Source organism: Oenanthe melanoleuca, chromosome Z (assembly GCF_029582105.1).
Source record: "Oenanthe melanoleuca isolate GR-GAL-2019-014 chromosome Z, OMel1.0, whole genome shotgun sequence".
NCBI classification, from domain to species: Eukaryota; Metazoa; Chordata; class Aves; order Passeriformes; family Muscicapidae; genus Oenanthe; species Oenanthe melanoleuca.
The window spans coordinates 68358488-68379330 of record NC_079362.1 but is presented as its reverse complement, the minus strand read 5'-3'; the positions used below and the strand labels follow the sequence as shown (position 1 = coordinate 68379330).

The 20843-nt window shown below is 57.9% G+C and overlaps 1 protein-coding gene across 1 annotated transcript; it reads right to left on the bottom strand.

Moving 5' to 3' along the window:
* Nucleotides 1-320: 320 nt before the first annotated feature.
* ARID3C (AT-rich interaction domain 3C) lies at nucleotides 321-19415 on the bottom strand. Its single transcript, XM_056513657.1, has 7 exons — nucleotides 19109-19415; nucleotides 7419-7491; nucleotides 3606-3789; nucleotides 3173-3417; nucleotides 2569-2838; nucleotides 2304-2393; nucleotides 321-1518 (listed from the first exon to the last, which is right to left on the bottom strand). The coding sequence occupies exons 1-7, from the start codon at nucleotides 19364-19366 to the stop codon at nucleotides 1376-1378; spliced, it is 1263 nt and encodes a 420-aa protein (XP_056369632.1). The 5' UTR covers nucleotides 19367-19415; the 3' UTR covers nucleotides 321-1375.
* Nucleotides 19416-20843: the final 1428 nt, after the last annotated feature.

Here is a 20843-nt window from a genome sequence, read left to right as displayed (position 1 = left end):
GCACAGGGCTCACCTATGGGTGAGCTGCCACTGGGGGCTCGTGGGGGCAAGCCGCACAGCCTAGCTGGCACGGCTGGAGTTGCTCTGATCCAGCCCATGTCTGAAAGCTCTGGTGAGTGTAGGGCACTTGTTTGCAACTCAGAGCTCTCAGAAACTGAGCTGGAGGCGAGCATGAGGTGGGTTGAGAAACCTCAGGCACTGCAGGTGTTACCCAGGAGCATCACAAGCTGTCGGGGTGTCCTGCACCCCAAGACTGGGCCTGCAGCTCGGTGGGTGGCACCACACCCTGCACACCACCCTCAGCACGGGTTTGGCTCAGGAGTTAGTTTCCTTTAATAGATACACAGAGTCGCGCGGCTGCGGAGGGAGTGCGGGAACAGGCCGGCGCCGCCGAGCCCCCCACGCTGAGGTAGAGGCGAGCATTGCTCCACGCTCACCTGCTTTGGCACCCTGGGGCACACGCGGGGGAGGAGGCGCCCGCCCAGCCCCAACGAGGTAGTTCAGAGTGCCCTCTGTCTCCCTGTCACCCATGTGGGGACCCTGGCACCCAGGCAGTCTTTGGTAGTGGGGGGGCTCTGCTGGGCAACCCCGCTCTACCCCCACCAAGCCCCACCCCGAAATTAACCCCCAACCCCAGCCCCACCCCAATAAGCTCCACCCCCACCATTCCCACCAATATCCCCATTATTTGCCCCCCCCCGGATGATCCCCCTGAGCTGAGGACCTGGGGGGCTGAGATGCCACCACCCTGGGGGTGTCTCAGGGCAGGAGCAGCAAGCCCAGGCAGCGCAGGAGGGCTGGGTAGGGGCATCTGCAGTGGGTAGGGGGTGCAGTATATATATAGGGGCTGCAGTATACAGGGGCTACGATTAATAGGGGCTGCAGAGTATGGTGCCTGCGGTGTTTGCATGCAGGGTGTGTATGGAGAGGCAATGTGGGCACCAAGGGTGTGTGCAGGGGGATGCAGTGTATGCATTGAGGTGCGTACAGGGGCAGTAGTGCGTGCATTGAGGTGGGTTAGGGGCTGCAGGATGTAGGGGATGCAGCATGCAGGTCCTAGGGGCCCCCAGGCATCAGGGCAGCAGGAGATGTATGGGGGGGGGTCACCTGGGGGTGGTGCTTTGGGAAGGAACGTGTGTGTGTATGTGTGTGTGTGTGTGTGTGCGTGTGTGCGTGTGTGTGTGTGTGTGTGTGCAGATGAAGGAACAGAAGGGCCAGCATGGGTGATCACATCCTTGCATGGACACAGCTCAGTATTGCAGCAAGAGGCACCTTTGGGTCCCCATCCCACCCTGGTGGCCCAGCTGGGTCCCACAGCTCAGCCCCCCAGACTCTGGTCACCCCCAGCTGCTTTCAGGGAGGGGGTACAGCTGCCTTACGGCGAGGTGCTAGTGGAAGTGTGGCTTTGAGAGGAGGCTGGGAGCAGGGGGTTTGGGGCAGACATAGGGTTTGGACGCATCTGGGCACTCCCTCCACCGGGTGCCAGGGTGGCTGAGGGCCGGCGGGCGAACAGGACACCTGGAGGACAAGAACAAGCAGGTTAGGGCAAGCCCACGGTTGGAGGATGGGCTCACCTGGTCCCCAGCACCCAGGCTGGGGAGTGTGAGACCAAAACTCTCACCACCTCATGAACACCCTCTCATCACCTGTGGTGTCTCCCCTCCCCCAGGCATCCTTGGGGATGGCCCAGGGTCCATTTGGCTGGCAGCCCCACATGATGCTTAGGCCTGACCTTTCCAGCTTGTTAAATATTTAAGTTCTGAAGGCAAAGGCATCGATTTTTATTGTGGGGTGTCTCAGCAGGACAGGTATGAATATGGGGGGTCTGGGATGGGCTGCTTAGCCAAGCTGCTGCACACTGGCACCCCAAAGGATTCTCTGCTGCAGCAAAGCACCCCAACATCTTTCCCTGCACTCTGCAATCAGCCAAGCCCCACACCCAGCCAGAGATCCTCTGGGCACACAAGCATTGGGGTGACCCCAAATCCAAGCCCATCCCTCGAGACCTCAGGGAGTGGAATGACCCTAGGTGCAGGGTCCCTTCTCAGCCAGAGTCTGTCCATCTGTCCATCTATTTACCCCCCACTTTAGCCCTTCATCACTAGCACCTGCTTTGGGCCAACTTCCATCCTTGTCAACCCCCTCCTTCTCCTGCCCCCTCTCCCCAAGCCCTGCCACTTCATTACGATGGATTTTATAGTAAAGACATCAGATTGAAGGAAGGACTTGCTGGCCAGGCAGTGGCTATAAGTTATTGGATTTCCCGGCCGCAATTACACGGGCCAAGCGGCCCTTCTATTTACCTGTGTAGACAACTCCATTTATTTCTATTGACATGTTGATACTGCTAATGCTGTTGGTGGACAGGTTCAATGCGGTCTCCTGTCTGTCATCTGGGGAAAGGAAATACCAATATGAGTGTTAAGCGAAACAGAAACAAGAACCTGTCCGAGACAGATAAGCCGGGACCCAGTCCCTCTGGGCATCGTCCTCTCCAGTCGCTGCTGCTTTCCCACCTCAGGTGCCAGGGAAAGGGATAACCAAGGTTGAGGTGTTGCATCTCTTTACCTCGATTGGAGATCTTGACATTCATGGGGAACTGGGAGGCCATGGCCAGGAGGTTGTGCTGAAGCGCGTGTTGCACCAGCCGCTGCTGCTCCTCCACTGTCAGGGCCACCTTCTTCTCCGGGGGCTCCCCTGTCTCCAGCTTCTCCCGCAGCTGCTCCAGCACCACTGCCTGTGAGGCAGCTGCTGCTTGGGCTGCTGAGAGATGGTGGCCGGCCAGTCCCACTGGGATAGCGATGCGCCCCGGCACTGATGCTGCCAGCATTCCATCCTCTGCAATGACCAAGAGAGCTCAGCAGGTCCCTCATCATCACCCCACATCATTCTGCGGTGCCAACATCAGCCCACCAGCAATGGAGCAGGGCAGGCCACCACTCCCAACTCCTGGGCTTGGTCCTTCTCCAAAACCAGGGAAAATACACTTTTTTTCACTGCCTGAAAGGGACTAAAAGAATGACATTGTTCCTATTTTCCCCAAGCAAAATGGGCACAAGCAGACAGGGAATATCCCTGGCAACGCCCCAGGGATGTTCCATCCCTGCTGCTGGAGCCGTGTCCATCCCTGGGAAGAGATGGTCGTTGCTGGGCAGATGGGATCCTTACCCACCTTTCTTAACACTGTGCACTTGGCTGAGCTGGCCACAGCTGTGTGTGGAGATGCTAAGAGCTGGCAGAGGCATTTTGGGAGTGCCCAGCAGGGTTGGGGTGCTGGCTGGCGAGTAGTTGAAGAGTGCTGTGCCGAAAGTCTGCCTCCGTCCCTCCCGACGGTTGCTGTTGATGGCAGCTTGCAGCTCTCCAGGAGAGCTGAGCGCTCGCTTCTCACATTCGTAGGGATACAGGTACTTCATGTATCTGCACGGGAGAGAGCCAGGGGGAGACCCACAGTCGTGCATCTCCCAGCCAGCACCGTGCTGAGCAAAGAGCCCTTGGGAAGGTGCAGAGCCCTCCACCCACTTTTGTGGTACCCCATGTCAGACCCCATGCAGGGCTCTGGGACATCTGATCCAGTGTCCCCCGCCTGCCACCTGCCAGGCACTCACTGTGTGCGGAGGGTGAAGGCAGCGCTGGTGATGGAGGTAGGTAGGTTGAGGCCCTTGGTGATCTCCCGCCAGATCTTCTTGTTGATGACTTCGACCAGGCCACCCTTGTCTGTCACCAGCTGGTACAGTGTGTACAGGTCCAGCACTTGCTTGGCCATGATGGGGATGCGGTTCACTGGCGTCCCTTCCGGAGGCACACAGGAGACAGAAGAGGGTGTGGGGGGCTGCCCACAGGGGGCCTTTGTACCTGGGATCATAGCCCCCGCCCTCCCCCCACTGCCACAGCAGGTACCCACAATGGGAGGCACATCTCTCCATGCCCAGGTGAATACCCATGGGCTCCTGGGGTGCAGGCAGGACCCCAGGGTGCCTGGGAGAGTAGCACTGTGCCAAAAAGCAGGAGAGACCCCAGCATGGTGGCAGAGGGTCACCTTTGATGGAGCTGTCAGTGGGCCTGGGTATGCTCTCATCTGGGATGGACACAGTACCTCCTCCAACCCTAGAAGAGGTTCTCAGAACTATCTGTACAGCACCAATCTACGAAATCTCTCAGAGCATCCTAGTATGACTCGCTCTGTAATGCTCTTTCAGAGTCTTATAAAGAGAGACTTCATCTACAGTTTAAAATGGAACCCATCCTATAACCTTTCTGAAGAAGGAGGACCCCTACAACTCTTCTGGGAGGACTCATCCTACCATCTCTCTACTCTTCCAGCTACAGACTCTTACAAAGATTTTCTAAAAGAACCTCTTGACCCTACAGATGACCCCAGAAGTTTCCTCTGCTTAAAGGACTTTAGTGCCCTGCTTTAAGAAACCTGACCCCAAATCCTCTTCAACTGCTCTCAGCAGAGACCCTGACCCCTGGTGCCCCAGCATCACCCTCCTCCATGAGGCTATGGGGCAAGGGGACATGGGTTCTGTAAGCCCAGCATAGATCAGCATGGTCTCCACAGCCACCAAGCCTGGCTAAAAACCCCTCCCCACTTTCTCAGCATCCTCAAATAACCCCACAGCCTTGCTGTGCTTCATGCCTCCTTGGAACGATGGTCTGGGCATTCACTAGAAGCTGGGCAGTGGAGGGACAAGCATCACATCCCATCCCACCCCGTCCCATCCTGTGCCATTCCAGCCCGTATATATTCCTCCTGTGAGGTGGCGGGGCACAGGCAGTATTGGAAAGCCATCCATTTGGCCGAGGGAGGCTGTCACGACTGCGCTTCGCCCCTCAAACGAAGCCGTCATTCACCGCCATCCTCCAGCATCCCTAATTTATGGCCCTGATATTGGCTTGGCTTCTTCACATAAGCCTGAAAAATGAGCTCTTTTTATTCTCTTACTGAGTTCATTTAACTTTTTTTTTTTTTTTTTTTTTTTTTGTGTCTGTGCTGTTCACCAGGTCGGGAAGGGGGAGAGGAGTTTATCCTCCTGGGAGAAAGGCAGAGATATTGACTTGACATCTGCTGTTGGTTGCTCACCAGCCCTACTCAGGGCTGCTGGCACAAGACCCATCACCTCAGGGGGCCCCATTCTGAGGGCTCTCCCTCACCCCCAATGCCAACGAATTTGCACGGTCTCAGCCCTCAGTCAATGGCCCATGGATTTCTTTTCTTTCTCCCCTTTCCAGCCTTGCTGGCTTATGAAAGTGCCTTGCCATTAATCTCAGGGCTGTGTGGGGCGTGCGGCCGATGCCTGTCCCACTGACAAAGGCACCTGTCTGCATCCCCACAGAGTGATGGCCCCAACCCCAGCCTGGGCCAAGGGCACAAAAGCCCAGGGAGGTGATGCAGCCATTGTGGTGCTGCAATTAGCACCCTGATTGATTAATAGCCCCATGTTATCAGCAGGGCACTGAGCTTGGTGCTGAAATGGGGGGGTGGAATGCAGACCCCAGTAAGCAAATACAGAAACAGCTCCCTTCTGTCCCTGATTACTATCTTTGAGGTGCCACAGAAACTGGGGCATAGCCATGATCTGCCCCACTGCTTGTACCCTGTATCTGATGGTGATGGTGGTGGTACTGCCTTCACGAGCCACCAGGGCCAGCTGTGCCCTTGTGCCATGGGCTGGCCTCAGAGGGTCTGCCCCACAAACCATTTTTCAGCCCTACAAATTCTCCACTCTGCTGAAAAATGTCAGTGCTGATACTGTCCTGAGAGACAGCAGGGGGATGCAACCCCTTTCAGCAGGGCTCACCTTGTGGACATGAATCCCTCCTGGAGACCTTGGGGACACAGCCTGGGTGTCACAGTCCCCAGCTCATGCATCTCTGGGTGCCCCTGCTTCATCTGCAGTGATTCTTGGGTACTGCTTCTTACCCAGCTCTTGATGATCCCTCGGATGCTCTCCTTGTACTTCAGCCCTTCTGTCCCCTTTCTCTTTGGTACCCCAGCCCAAAATCCCAGTCTCCTCCAACAAGTTCATGCACACCCATCTCTGCAAATGTGCACCTGTGCACCCAACACCTGCCTGCCCTCCCCAGAGGGATGGCAGCCACTCGGAGGAGAGGCAGAACAGAAAGGATGGAGGGCACAGGAGTGGGATATCCAGACACAGAGGGATGTGCAGTAGCACTGTCAGGGAAGCATTAGGCTCCCTCCCTCCTCCCCACACCAGCAGGCACTTACTTAATTAGCCCCAGCCCCAATAGCGAGGGAGTTAATTAGCTCTGGAGAGAGAGATAATGAAGCTGCAGAGCAGCCCATGAATCTTGTAGCTGATGGATGCTGGGGGGCTGAGGCAGTGTTGATGCCCCCACTCACTCCCCACAGCTCTGCACCAGGGCCAGGGGGCACCCATGGGGCAGTACCCAGCCCATCCACAGCCTACAGCTGGCCCCAGGGTGAGCCCTACGGCTCAGTGCCAGCCACTCACCACACACCTCTGAGTGCAACAAGTTTGTGGTGTCCCAGCCCAACCCAAAAGTCAATCTCTGCAGCCCCAAAACCAGGTGGGGACCCTCACCACCCTTCCAATGGGCAGGGTGTGCAGGCGACTGCCCTTCTCTGCCCTCCCTCACCCCCTGCGCAGCCAGCCCCAAAGCTCCTGCACCCCCCTCAGCCGTTCCCCGTTAATTAGCTCGGCATTAACCTCTGCCTGGGGTTTACTGGCTATCGAGCGGCTTGTTCATTAATCCACACACCAGCAAAAGGCTCTAATTAATACGGCCCGCCACACGCCCGCGCTCGGCAACTTTTAATTGTCGCAGGCCCGGCCGGGGAGGGCGAAGGTTAAAGCATTTATCGAGTCCCCACGAGCCGCTCGGCTCCCCATGCCGATAGCAAAGATTTCCGATGAGGATGGGTTGGCTGGCGAGCCCTTAACCCCTGGGTGCCCGGCGCTGCCGGGACTGCTGGCCCCACTCCCGTAAATTGGAGGCATCCCTGAGAGGTGTGAACGGTGGGCATCCTCAGTAGGCGCTGCTAACAGGGAGCCCTAATGGGCACTGCCAAGGGCATTCCCACCAGGAAACCCTAAAGCGGCCTGAAAACTGCTAACAGGCATCATTAATGGGTGTTGCTATTAACGGCTGCTGCTAATGGTTGTCACTAGGGAGTATGTTAATGGTCATCCCCATCCAGGTGCTTCTAGTGGGCATCCCTGCTGGGCATCGCTAATGGGCACGGGATATCAGCAGGCACCGACAGCTGCCCCAGCCTGGGGTGAGGGGGAGGCCAGGGGAGCACCGCAGGACACGCCTCAGGGTTTTGCAGAGACGTGGAGCAGCTCAGAGCCTGAGAACAACACACCCTGAGCCCCCCAGCAGCCGAGGCAGGGGTGGCAGTGGCACCCACCCCAGCCACCCACCTTTACCTCTCTTCTGCATGAAGCCAAAGAGATCATCCAGGAACTCCTTGCGTTTTGGGTCCTCATCCAGTTCATAGAGCTGGAGGCAGGAGAGAAAGGGTGGTCAGTACTTCCTGCACATGTAGGTGAAAATAGAGAGGAGCAGTGCCTAGGGCAAAACACTGCCTGGGCCAAAATCGGGCATCACCCCTGGCCCCACCTGCCTGCTCTGCCAGCAACAAGAAGCTCCTTGTGCTCAACTAACAGAATCCCCTGACACACCCTCTGCCTGGGCGTGGGCTCTCCCCGTGCCTGGGGTCTGGCATGGGCTCCCCACAGACCACTGACTACTTTGAATCTTTGCTGCAGAGACGCTGGGTCTGTGCCTCAGTTTGTCCTGCCCCTCACCCTCTTAGATGCAAGAATCACAGCCCAGAGGCATCAGCAAACCCAAACCCCAGACAGGACCCCGAGATTGCAATGCTCAGCTCTGCTCTGGCACTGCTGAGTGCTGGTGGTCCCCAGGACCCAGCATGGGATCAGCGTCCTCCTCAGCCCTCATCCCTCACAGGGACACCCTAACAGTGGGGGCTGATCCCACCCTGGGGAAGGAAAAGTTGGCTCGACCACGGCACTGGGTACCACCGAGGGAGCTGCAAGTGCCCGGGCTGCCACGTGTACAGGATTGCACAGACTCAAACATATGGCTGTGAGGATACTTCAGTGTGCTGGGTGCTCTGGACACACGGACACAGCCCGAGCTGACGGGCAGCACTGGGGAGGTGAGCGCAGCCCCTACACCAGGGACACGAAGTGCCGGCTCCGTGCGAAAGTCCGGGCTCGCCTGATTCCAGCACAGCGCCTGAGTGACCATGACAAATTGGAGCCTGCCAGATCGATGGCCCAGCAGTAAAAGTCAGAGCACATGAAGGAAAAATTAGCACCAATCGAAGACACTATAGACACCAATTCCTCCCAGCAAGCCCGGCAAGAATTTAAAACCATTGAAAAGAAACAAAACTCAGCAGTCCAGAATGGATTTCCAAAACATATACAAAGAAATGCAAGCTGGAAAACAAAGTCAGGCACAAAATAGAGTCGTTTAAAACACAATTGTGCTGGGAAAGGCCGTTAAAAACCAATAGAAAGGGAGCACACCCCCACTCCACAGAGAACATCATTCACCAGACAGATAAAGGGAGCTGTGCTTAAGGCTGCAGGGACAGAGGGATGTGGGGATGGGGGTGGATGCCATGGGGACATATGAATGCAGAGATATGGGAATGTAGGGATGTGGGGTTGCAGGGACTCAGGGAACGCAGAGATGGAGTGATGCAGGGATGCAGTGGGGACACATGAATACAGGGACATGGGAATGTAAGGATGTGGGGTGAAGGGACTTCAGGAACATGGAGATGTGGGGATGTAGGGATACAGAATGTGGGGACCTAGAGGGATGTGAGGATGCTTCTACAGACCCCACAGTTCCCACCACTGAACAGACACACCTAACACAGTCCCTTGTCTAACTCAGATGCCAGCTGTCCATCTCCTGGCAGGGACAGAACAGTGCTAACTGCCTGTTCCTAACTTTGTCTAGGGGTACAACTGCCAGACTCACATACACACAGGTGCTGACTGCCTGGCTCCATGGAGCTCCTTCTTTCCTGCTTCCCTGCTCTCTGGATCACTCACCTATCCCCTCCTTACCGCTGGGTGCTCTTGGGAGTGACCTGCCCCTGGGCGCCAGTATTGTGTCCCTCTCCACCGCAGTGTTCCCTGCCTCACTCTGTGCCCCCTCCCCAATGACTGCTCTTTTCCAGGAGGTCCCCGAGCCATTGATTACAGTAACTGGGTCAGGCTCTGAGCAGAGCTCCAGGAAGCTGCTTTGATTTCTGCCCCAGGAAGCCTGTGTCAGCCAGGCTTTGCCTGCATTTCCCTGCCAGTCCCTGCCTCTGGAAGCGACACCAGAGCACTTCGACATCCCCCGACATCTGGCTTGTCAAGGCAGGGAAACCCCCAAAACTGGCAACTACCACTCATCCTGCTGCAAGGTGAAGCCATGGCCTTCCTGAGGTGTTACCCATGGATGGGCTTCAGCACCCACACACCTGTGCCCTGGGTGCCACTCGTGTTTCTCCTCCCATCCATGCAGGCAGGATCCCACTCAGAGAGGGCTGCTACTGACTGCAGCCCCCAAAACAGGTGTGACCTCCAAGGGCCAGGTTCTATTTTTCCACTGTTTATTAACCTCTAACCTTTTATCTGTGGGGCACTGAGATGCAAAAACACATTACATCAAACGAGGAGCAAAGGTCAGCTTTTAAGTGGAGATGAGAGCGGAGCTGAGTAACTGGGGACAAGCCGGCAAGGCCCTTGGGTATGCCTGGGGTGCACGGGGTGTTCCATGAGATTTGGGGATGCTCAGGCTGGACAAGAGGTCTCCTGGGTGACACACAGTCGCTGTGCAGGGACACATGCCTCACCTGGGTGTACATAGCCCTGCATGGGCTGCCACTAGCTCATGTGGGGGTGCACAAGCCCACGTGAGCATATCCAACCCTACGCAGGCATGCACAACTATGGCTGGGCTTGCACAACCCCACAGGCGTGCACAGCCCTGTGTGTGTCCACTCAACCCCACAGGAGCGTGCACAGCCCTCGTGGGTGTTGCACAGCTCCAAACAAGCACAGGCACACCCTGCACAGGGACACAGATTCCCCCCCAGTGCCACACAAAATGTGGAATGGACATCCTGCACAGCCTTGCGTTGGTGTGCACAGCCCCCCACAGGGGCACACAGAACATCACAGTAGCATGCACAAGCTGTGATGCACATGCATACACAATCCACATGGGCACAAATCTCTACACAGCCATGCCTGGAAGTGCACAGCCTCCGACAGGCATGTGCAGCAGTCTGGTGTGTGCCCAGACTTTCATGGGCACACACCAGACTCCAGGAGCATTCACAACCCCATTCATACATCATGGGCACGCACTCCAAACGTGCATGCACAACCCCAGATGGAACATGCACATTGCTGTCTGTGCACCCACAACCCAAGACTGGAACACACACCACCAGACAGGCATTCACAACCCCATATATACATGCATAATTCTGGACAAGCACTCAACAGCCACAGAGGGGCATGTACAAACCCAGAACAGAACATACAACTCTAGACAGGCATGCACAACCCTAGACAGGCACACACAAATCCCAGTTGGGCACGCACAGCCCCGAACAAGCAAACAGACCCACATATATGTGTGCACAACCCCAAACAGATATGCACAACCCCATATATGCACATACAAACCCTGTACGTGCATCCACAACCCCAGATAGGCACACAGGGCCCCGAACAGGAACACAGAACTCCGAAGGGGATGTACAGTCCCACACATGCACTCACAACCCCAGCCAGGCACTCCACATGGATGGGCACCCCTGACCCCGCAGGGCATGTGTGTCCCCAGAGCATCCCCCTGCCATGTGCCTCGGAGCAGTGGTCTGAGCCTTGCCCAGGGGCAGTTGTGCAACACAACCCGCAGCTCCTGCTTGCGGTGACCTATGAGCAAGGACCCTTTTAATCGTGTTTGTATTGATATAATTAGTAACTCATTTAACGCCATCGATGTAACTATATTCCTCTATAAACGGAAGTATTAAACTGTCAAGCCCCGGGATCGATATCCCACCGGTGCACAGCGCAGCCCTGCTCTGCTGACCTCAGGGACCCATGCTTGGCCACCCCACTGGCCTCGGAACCCCAGCAGCACCCCACCTCCACCTGGCACTGCTGGCCTGGGTGCTTGTACAGGACTAGTTCAGAGTGTCCTCATCCCACACCTCATGCTGGGTGCAGCTCCGGGACCTGCACCCTCCTGTCATCCCATTGCCATGGTGACATCTATATTCCTTAAGGGATTGGGATAACGGTGCTTGTCAGGCAGGTTAAAGGTCAGCGGGTCGAACATGGTTTATTAACAGGATGTGAATAGACCATGTGCTTCCTCCTCCCCCTCCTCCTCCTCCTCCTCCCCCCCACGATTAAGTAACATTGTTAGCACCACTCATTTACCCAGGATGATCACTTTCCTAGAACCAGGGGGGCTTCCAGAGATGTCCCTGAGACCCCTTAGCCTAGCCGACACCCTAGACAGATAGGAGGTCAGAGAAAGGATGTGAAGAGGTGCAAAGACACCCCCCAGGCACTTCAGCTTGCCCTTTCCTGGTGAGTCCTCACTCAGTCCCCCCTGGGCCCTGCTGCCAAGGGAAGCAATCTCAGTAGGACCCCCACAGTCCCCGCTCAGCTGCCACCTCCTGCTGGCAGCAAGGGCTCACATCGGCAGCCAGGATTTAATCCACTTAATATGAGCTGTATCGATCCTGGATCCTGCTCAGCTCCCCCCCACCATGCAAACCCCCCAACCCTGAGCTGCTTAATATCCACCACATTGATTAGCCACACTGCTAATTTTTCCATCTGGCCACTGTTCACGCAGCGCGCTCAGGTAATGCTCACCTCCCTGCACCCCCCAGCCACACACCACGGGTGGCTGACTGCTGATGCACTGTTTTGGAGTCACTGCACCTCTCTGGAGCTTGACTATTGCCTCTGAGATCCTTCCCAAGGAAGATGGTTAGCGCACAACCAAGCACCCAGACACTGGCGTGTCATCCCCTTTGCTCGGTTGGCATGCCTCAGTTATACTGCAGGTAACCACAGGATCTGGCCATTCCCAGTTGAGGCACAGCCCTGAGCATGCTGGGGTTCAGGGATCCCAACAGCATCCACAGCTGGAGTGTTCCCTGCCATGGGGTGCACACAACGATCTAAGGTTTGCAGGTCCCTCCCTGCCCATCCCCATTGCCAGAGCTGGGGGGCAGTTCACTTCCCGCCAGGCACAAACCACCCCCTGACCTTGCAAGCCACCACTCGCCTCTTCCACCAGTTGTTAATAAGTTAATGGTTACAGGACGGCTTTGCCGGGACGGCCGGCTGCATTGGAAGGCAGTGCTGGCTCTTGGGGGGACGCTGCTCCCCCAACCCCACAGCCCCGAGGGGTGCGGGGTGCTCACTCATCCCAACACCACCAGCCTCAGCAGCCACCCCACTGCTGTGGCCGGACATCTCTGTTTGGGGACCTCCCCCAGTGCTGTGGTTCTCCCTCAAAGCCTTTCATCATGCTTAATATTTAACGGCGCTTTATAGAGCAGGCAGGTTTAATCAGCGCTGATAATGCGGCGGATCCGGCAGGTCATTAAAACCCCCCTTCCCACCGCAGCCGCTCCCGGGAGGGCTGCCTGCTGCAAACATTAACCCGGCCCCGCACAAGGTCTGCTGGAAGCGCTGGCCTTGGGACAGCCCCCCACCCACAGCCTGGCCCCGGTGTGATGTGTGGGGCTCACAGGGTCCCCAGCCTCCTGCTTCACTCTGCAGGAGGGGAAACTGAGGCAGGGGGTGCTGGCGTGGCTCCCCCCAGGCTGGGGCAGAGGAAACACGCTGCCCGTGGCTGTGTGGTGCCACCATGGGCACCATTCACGGCCCCTTGTCCTGTCTGGGGGCTGTGACACAGGACAGGAAGCCCTGGCTCCTGGCAAACACACGTCCCCCACGATCAGCCCCTTGTTTCTCGTTCATGGCTGAGCAGGCAGGGAGTCAATGAGCGGATTTGTTCGGGTTAACCTTCCTGACCCACCGGTGCTCGCTATGCCACTGCCTCCCCCTCCATCCTTGCTTTCCTCCCCATGTTGCCTTCCCCTCCATCCTCGTCCCTGCCCGCCCCTGATCCCTCCATGCGTGACTGAAGACCAGGGACACCCTTCCCCTTCGACCCCCTCCTAGGTGACTGAGCTATGGGACCCTGACCATGACCAGCACCACCCCAAGTGTCCCCAAGGGACACGCACAACACGCACCCCCATGGTACTTGCATGGGTGAGCACACAGGACATGCTCTAGCACACACTGGGGTCTGTGCACGCACACACCTGGTGTGGGGCTGTTGAATACAGGGTGCACACCTTGGGGGCTGTGTGCATGCCTGGGATGTGCGTGGGCTGCTCAATCCCCCTCCTCACAATGCACCTCCGGCCCCACCTCCTTCCTGCAACTCCTTTGAAGGGACAATGTAGAAGGAAAGGTTGGTGGCACCCGCCCCCGCCAAAACACACCCTGTGAAAGCAGCCCAGTCCCCACCTCAGCCTCTGGAAGAGCTGTGTGCCTAAGCAGAAAGAGCATCTGGGCTGGTTCCCACTCACACCCTCCCACGGACATGGGACATAAGCTCTGGATCCGTGATGGAGAACACAGCCTTGTGGACACCATTGAAGCCTCAGACTGAAAATTGCAAGGGCCTGGAACTTTTTCCTCATGCAAGGGAATCTTTCCCAGGCTGAGACAGTTTTCTCAGTTCCAGCCTGAGCCTTTCCCAGGATGATAACACTGGGGAAAAATAAAAAGGAATTAATAACAAGATTAACACCTGGGCTTCACTGATAAACAGTTCTCACGGTTTGTGAGAAAGTTTTTGTTTTCTTCAATTGTCCAATGGACTGCTGTTCTGCTTGCAGTTTGCAAACCACACTATAAATGTGGTCCGGCCGTTCAATAAATCTCTTCTTTGGCCACTTAGCTAGAGAAGTCCGTGTCATTATTCTACGCAATTCATAGCAAGCGGTGACAGCCTCCTCAGCAACAGAGGCATCTCCGGTGGGTGCCCTGTGCCCCAGTATTCCACAGCCCCCACACAGAGCCTGCTCACCCTCTGCACGCTCGTGCACACTGCAGCTTGCTCTGCAGATGCACACACCCTGGACAAACAGCCCCACCAAGCACACTCACACAGCCCCTGTATGTGATCCCCCTCTGCACAGACCCTGTCCACACTAATGCACACACACACACACACACACACACAGAGACAATCCTTGTGCATATCCATCCACTATTAACACAATTAGTAGATTATCAGAGGTCCAAGTTGATGAGGGGGTGCATCCTCCCCAAAGACTCAACTGGCATCTGATTTCAGGGAGGCAGCTGGGGAGGGAGCTGGAAGCAGCCTCAGTATGAGCTCCTGACAGTGCTCCTGTCCCCTCCACAGTGAGCGTATTCTCACACCCTCAGCTAGTTTTAACACCTCCTCTTTGGAGCCCCCATCCCAAATCCTTTGGACCCCTGGCTGGAAGATGGTGTTGTGGCAGCTTCTGAGGCTCTGAGCATCCCCCAGGCTCCACTGGGGCCAGGAAGTGCCCTGGGGACAGCAGTGGAAGTGGGGGATTGGCACCACCAGGACTGCCCAGCACTTCAGGCTGGGCAAGAGGCAGCCTTGGAGGGGGCTCAGCCCTCAAATCCTGCCTCAAGCACCATGGGTCCATGCAATTGCAACAAGTGATGGGCGTGCACATGTCTAAACACACTGGGACACCACATGTGTGCCTGTACATGCACACTGGTGTGCTCAGACTCGTGTGGACACACACATGGTGCCATACACACACCCACAGCCATAAGCACACCTGTGTGCTCATATGGATCCATAAACACATTCCAGCACTTCCACGGGCTCACACACACTGTGCACGCTCATGTGGGTCCATACAGACCCACAGGGTATCCCAAGGATCGCCACACACAGGGGCACTCACGTGGGTTCACACACACACACATGTATCCATGATTACACGTGCATTTATGCACACACTCAGGTTGGTCTGTGGGCACACACCCCCCCAGAACACCTGTGCTGCCTTCCAGCCACACCCCAGTAGCCCCCTGGTCCTGCCCTGTGCCCTCCACTGCTGCTGGGCTGCCAGGGCTGTTGCAGCTCCAGGCATTAGCACCCTGAGCCTTGCTGCTGGTGCCACCTCCCCTCTGCAGGTGGTCCCAGACTGGAGACACAGATCTGTTCACAGGTTTGCTGGAGGAAAGCCTCCAGGCAGACACGGACAGGGGCAAACACACTGTTCCCATTCTTCCCTCCCTGTCTCTGCAGTATAACCAGAGACCCTCTAACTCAGCCCTTGGAGCCCTTGGTCCTGCACTTAGGTTGAAAATGCACTGACAGTAAGAAGGGGGCTGTGGCATGGAGACCACTACCCTCTCCTCAGAGTCCCCCTCTTCAGACACCTCCACTCTCTGAACATTCCTTGCCTCTATTCCTTCCATCTCCAGGGACACCACCACAGGAAAAAGCAATAGGGACAGAGATAGGACCCCTTCACTCAGTTTGGGATGACCCTCTGTAGCACAAGGAAGTCTTTGTCTACAGGGGCACACACCTCCAGGCTCAGATATGCAAGTGAACGCATTCACAGCTGGCAAGACCTCCCTAAATGCAGCTTAAGGACAGCTGGGTGGGTGCAAAAGGCAACTGCTGGCATCAGGGACAGGCAGGGCAGGAGGAACAGCCACTCCATGGTTAGGCTGAGGACAATGGCAGACAGCTGCTGGCAAAACCAGCTACCCCTAAATTAACCACTGAGGCTAAAGACACCCTGGAGTTCCTAAAGGTCTGGCTGGGGCTCACCCCCTGCAGCTGCTCCTGGGCAGGGAGGAAGGAGCTTCAGAGCATCCTAATCCCCCCAGCCACAGATGGGTGTGAACACACTGGAGGGGCCCTGGCAGGGAGGGCGCCCTCCTGCCAGCAAACACTCTGCTAACAGAGAGCTGGATGCAAAGCCCAGATGTTTGAGTCCCTCCCACCCCAGGGATGGAGAAGAAAGCCCCGGGTTCTGGTGCTGTTCTCTCACTTGGAGGAAACCAGCCCACCCATCCTTGTCTATATGCTCGGGGGAAAGCTGAATTCATGGAGCTGAGCTTGGCACCAGAAATACCAGGCTCTTACCAGTGCCCTCCAAGTCAAATGAAATGCAGCATCACAGACTTAAAACCTGGAGGCATCCCAGACCTTAGGGAAGCTGGGATTCATGGCTAACGCATGATCAGACCCCACTTGGTGCCCCCCACATCAGGGCTGGGCCTGCCTGACAGCCCTGGGTGTGGAGACCTCCCAGACCTTTGCCCAGGTCTCTACCCATGTATCCTTATCAATGTACATACACCGGCGCCGGGGGCTGATGCAAGAGGCAGGGTGAGAGGGTCTCCCAGCCTCGTAACGTTACAGCAGCCCTCCCGGGCAGAGCAAAGGTCTCACCAGTCCCCCCTCCCCAGACCAGCGCCTCAGGAAGCATATAAAACTACAGCATACATGTGGGGTACTTCTCCAGAAAGTTCCTCCATGCAAAGCAGCATTTGCCCATTAACACCGTGGGTTTTGCCACAACCACCTCGTTCTCTGCTCCCACTTCCAGCACCACTGTGCTGTTTGGAAACCTTCCCCCAGCTGCACCAATCTCCCACCCCATCCCATCCAGGCATCCTCCCCACTGCAGAGAGAGAGAGAAATGTCTCTCTGCCGACTTTCTGCCAAGCAGCCTGGATTTGGTGGTGTCTGTTCACTTAGCTGTGCCCCCAGCCCAGGAGGATGAGAGCAGGGACGAGCCCTGAACCCCACCCCGGGTGATGGCATAATGGCTTGGGCAGTTTCAAGCAGGGAGTCCTGGTGGGAAATACTGCTCTGGCCGCTACAGGGTCTCTCTCCAGCTCCAGGACCCTCATAACCACACTGCCACTGCCCCAGCAGCTTTCCAGCAGACACATGCTGACCCCCCCACCTCCCCCACAGCATCACAGCCCAGCCCCTGGGAAACCTCCAAAAGCTGAAACACAGCCACCCTCCCCACTCAGTCCCTGCAGAGAGTGGAGAACCTGTTCCCCAGGCTGGGTGAGCCACAGCCCTACAGCCTGGGGAGGACTCGGCAGGGACACATCCCTCCCAAGCAGGGGAACGTCCCCTCCTGCATGATCTCAGGGGAGGGACAGGAGTGACAGCCACCCTGCAGACCCCAAAGCAAGCTGGCACTGCAGCCTGCTCCAAACCGCAGAAGGACATCCCATTGTTGCCTGGGCTGGAACAAGGGGGAAAACACAGGTGTGGGTCTCTGGATGACGGGTCCATCACTTTTCCAATCAGGGCTGGGAAAAACCAAAGAGAGCAAACAAGGAATGAGCCAGCTCTCACCTTGGGAAGCTGTGGCAGGATTTATCCCGCACCACAACCTCTGCTGTCATCTCTCTCCCACTATTCACAACATTCCTGCCCTGCACAGGGAGCGCGGGCAGCCCCAGACAGGGGCAGGGCGGGAGGCTGAAGGACGAGAAATGCCGGGGATGCTTTCCTAGCCTCCCCGGGAGGGAGGAGCTGCTTTCCACCTCCCGGCTGACCCCAGGAACCGGACAGTCAGCCTTTTTCTGTGCAGCGGGGTGTAATGTAACACTTCCCGGACGAGCTGTTTGGCCTGTGTGGCTCACCCACCCCAGCCCTCCCCGGGCTGCTTCAGGGCAGTGTCAGGCGCTGGCAGCATCTCCGGGCACGGCTGGGAAGCATGTGCTGCCCGTGCCCTGTCTGCACCTGTGTCTGCCGCCTTGTAGGCAGGGGGTGAGCCCCGGCCCCCCCAAACTGTGTTGGGTAATTGGAAAAGGAAAAGGCACCAGTAGCCAAAAGTTGGGTCCCTGATGCTGTTCACTTCATCTCCTGCCAGAACTGGATGAGACCGAAGTGCCCTTGTCCTCCCGTCCCTGAGCAGTGCCGTCCTAAAAAGCCACACAACAGCTGTATGGGGACATCTCTGTTCTATCCCCTCACCACATCTTCCCTGTCACCCACGGTGCCTCTCTCTCCCACAGTGAAGCTGAGTGCACGGGGATCACAAACCTGCCCTGGTGCTGTGCGCCCCGTTCCCACACCCTGGCATGGAGAGGCACCTGCTGTGTGCACAACACAGCCCAGGTGAGATCCACACACATTAAATACAGGGAGACTTTTCTTCCATCCTTCATACGAGCTCCTGAAGCCCTTTCCCTGTGCCAGATCTCAGCTGCAAAAGGGTCTCCCCTACGCCCACCAGGAATGACGAGACAGGCTGTATGTGCTACTCCCTCCACCACAAAGAAATTAACTGTGTTGACCACCCATTAATATGCCCTGGTTCTTGCAGAGATACAAGGTAACTCAGCTCCATGGCTCCCCAGCTCCTTGGGGTGACCACACACCAGAGCCCCTCTGCAAAACCTCCGTGAACAGGGGTCAGCCTATTCTACCCATCATGGAAAGCACCAGGAATGGAGCTGGCACAGATCAGGGTGGGCACAGGGAGATCCTGGATACTGGACACTCTATTATGATGCAGGCACAGGGGACACCAAGGAGGTGGGTTCACGAAGCAGGGTTGAAATGGGGTTCGGCAGCAGGAAAACGCAGAGCACACAGGATGGTGATGATGCCCATAGGGTGTGACAGGGCCTAGGGGCAGGGACAGTGAGGAACATTCAGGGGAGAATGAGGTTTGGGGGCAGTGGATGAGTACTGGTGGGGTTTCATTTTAGGGTGGCATCACAATAATATCTGGGGTTAATGGAGATATGGACAATGTCTGCTTGGGGTGGGTCTGGGCTGGGGCGTGGTGTTGCCCATTTAGGATGGGACTCAGATAGGATTTGGGAGAAGTGGGCGCATACGAGGTATCCATTTCGGCAAAGCTGAATGGGGAACCCGTTTGAACCCGAGTTTGGGGACCGTGGGGGGACACCGGGGCTGCCTGCCCGGAGCAGCGGGTGCCGCGGCAGCGATGCCTCCTTACCTGCTTGAACTGCTCCTCGTAGGTCCATTCGTGGTGCGGGGGCGGCGGCGGGTCCCGGGGCTCCCCTTCTTCCTCCTCTTCCTCCTCCTCCTCGTCGTCGTCCTCCTCCTCCCCCGCAGCGGCGGGCGGCGGGCGCGGGCGGCGGCGGGGAGCGGCGGGCGGCCCGGGGCCGGGGCCGGGCTCCCCCGGGGGCCGTCGGGGAGCGCCGTCGGGGCCGCGGGCCAGGCGGGCCGCCTGCTGCCGCTGCAGGCTCTCCATCACCGCTGCCAAGCGCAGCCCCCCCGCCGCCCCCGGCCCCCGCGGCGGGGCGGCCGGCTGCGGGCACAGGGCACGGCCTCAGCCGGAGCCGGAGCCGGAGGAGGAGGAGGGAGGGGAGGAAGCATCCCCCACCCCGCCCGCTCTCCCCGCCGCTCCCGGGGGCCTTGCCCAAAAGTTGCCCGCGGAGCCGCGGCCGCGCCGCCTCCCCTGCCGGGACCACCCGGCACCCTGCCCCGCGGGGAAGCGGGCCCGCTGGTACCACATCCCGGTCCTCCGGGGGACGAGTCCGACCCCGAGAACCTCCTTCCTCCGTCCCGCTGGGGAGCCGTGTCTTGCTGGGACCCCCGCCCCAGTTCCACGGGGAACTGCGTCCTACGGAGATCCCTTCCCTCCCCGGTCCAACGGAGACATCCGTCCCGACGGGGAACCCTCTCCTAGCGAGCCCGTCCCCGCCGAGGACTCCGTCCCGATCCCGCCGGAGGGTCTCACCGGGCGCCCCGTCCTCTCGGGACCCGCCTCCCGCTCTCACCGGGGACCCCGATCCCGCTCCCCGTCCAACGCGGGTGTCCCTACCCCGCTCCCTCCATGCCCCTCCGGCCGCTCCGTCTCTCACCAGGGCGGGTTTGGCCGCCAGGCTGGGGTTTTCCACCATGCCGCCGGCTCCGAGCGCCGCCCGGGGCTCGCCCGCCGTCCCGGGGGGCACGGCCGGCCGGCTGCTCCGCCCGGTCCCGGCCCCGGCCCGCCGCTCACATGGCGCCGCGCCCGCCGATATTTCTTTTATTCCGCAGCAGATGAGGGTGGGTGGGATTTTTTCCCTCTTTTCTTTCTTTCTCTCTTTCTTCCTTTTTTTTTTTTTTTTTTTTTTTTTTTTTTTTTTTTTTTTTTGCAACAAGTGGCAGTCAGGCAGCAACACCCCTCCCCGCTCCCATTTGCTAGCGCACGTCCAGGGAGTCACCCGGGGAGGGCTGGGCTTACGGCAGCCCCGGGGGATCGCCCAGGACCGGCCCGCAGCGGGCGGGGGCGACCCCCTGTCGGTGTCTGTGTGTGGGTGCTGGACTGCGGGAGGGCATGGGGGTGTGTGCAGGGTGTGCACACACAGATGTGTGGGGAGAAAGGAGTGTGAAGGAGGGAGGGGTGTGTGAGGGATCTGTGCGCACTTGTGTAAGAGGGTGCTGCACCCATCGCACACCTTTTAGAGGGTCTGACTGTGTGTGTAGATACCCGTGTGTGCTGGGTGAAGATGTGTGTGTGTGTTCGTTGCCTGCGTGTGTACCTGTGTGCACAGCGGGATGGATGAGCCTCCCCCACACGCGTGTGTGCCGCGTGTCTGAGCACCCCTGTGCCTGCGCACAGTGAGAGAAATGAGTGCATTACACACGTGTCTGTATGGGAGCCCCCATACACCAACGGGAGCCTGCCCTGTATTTAAGGTGTGTGTACGCTCTGGGGGTGCCTGTGGAGCACATGTGTCCGTCAC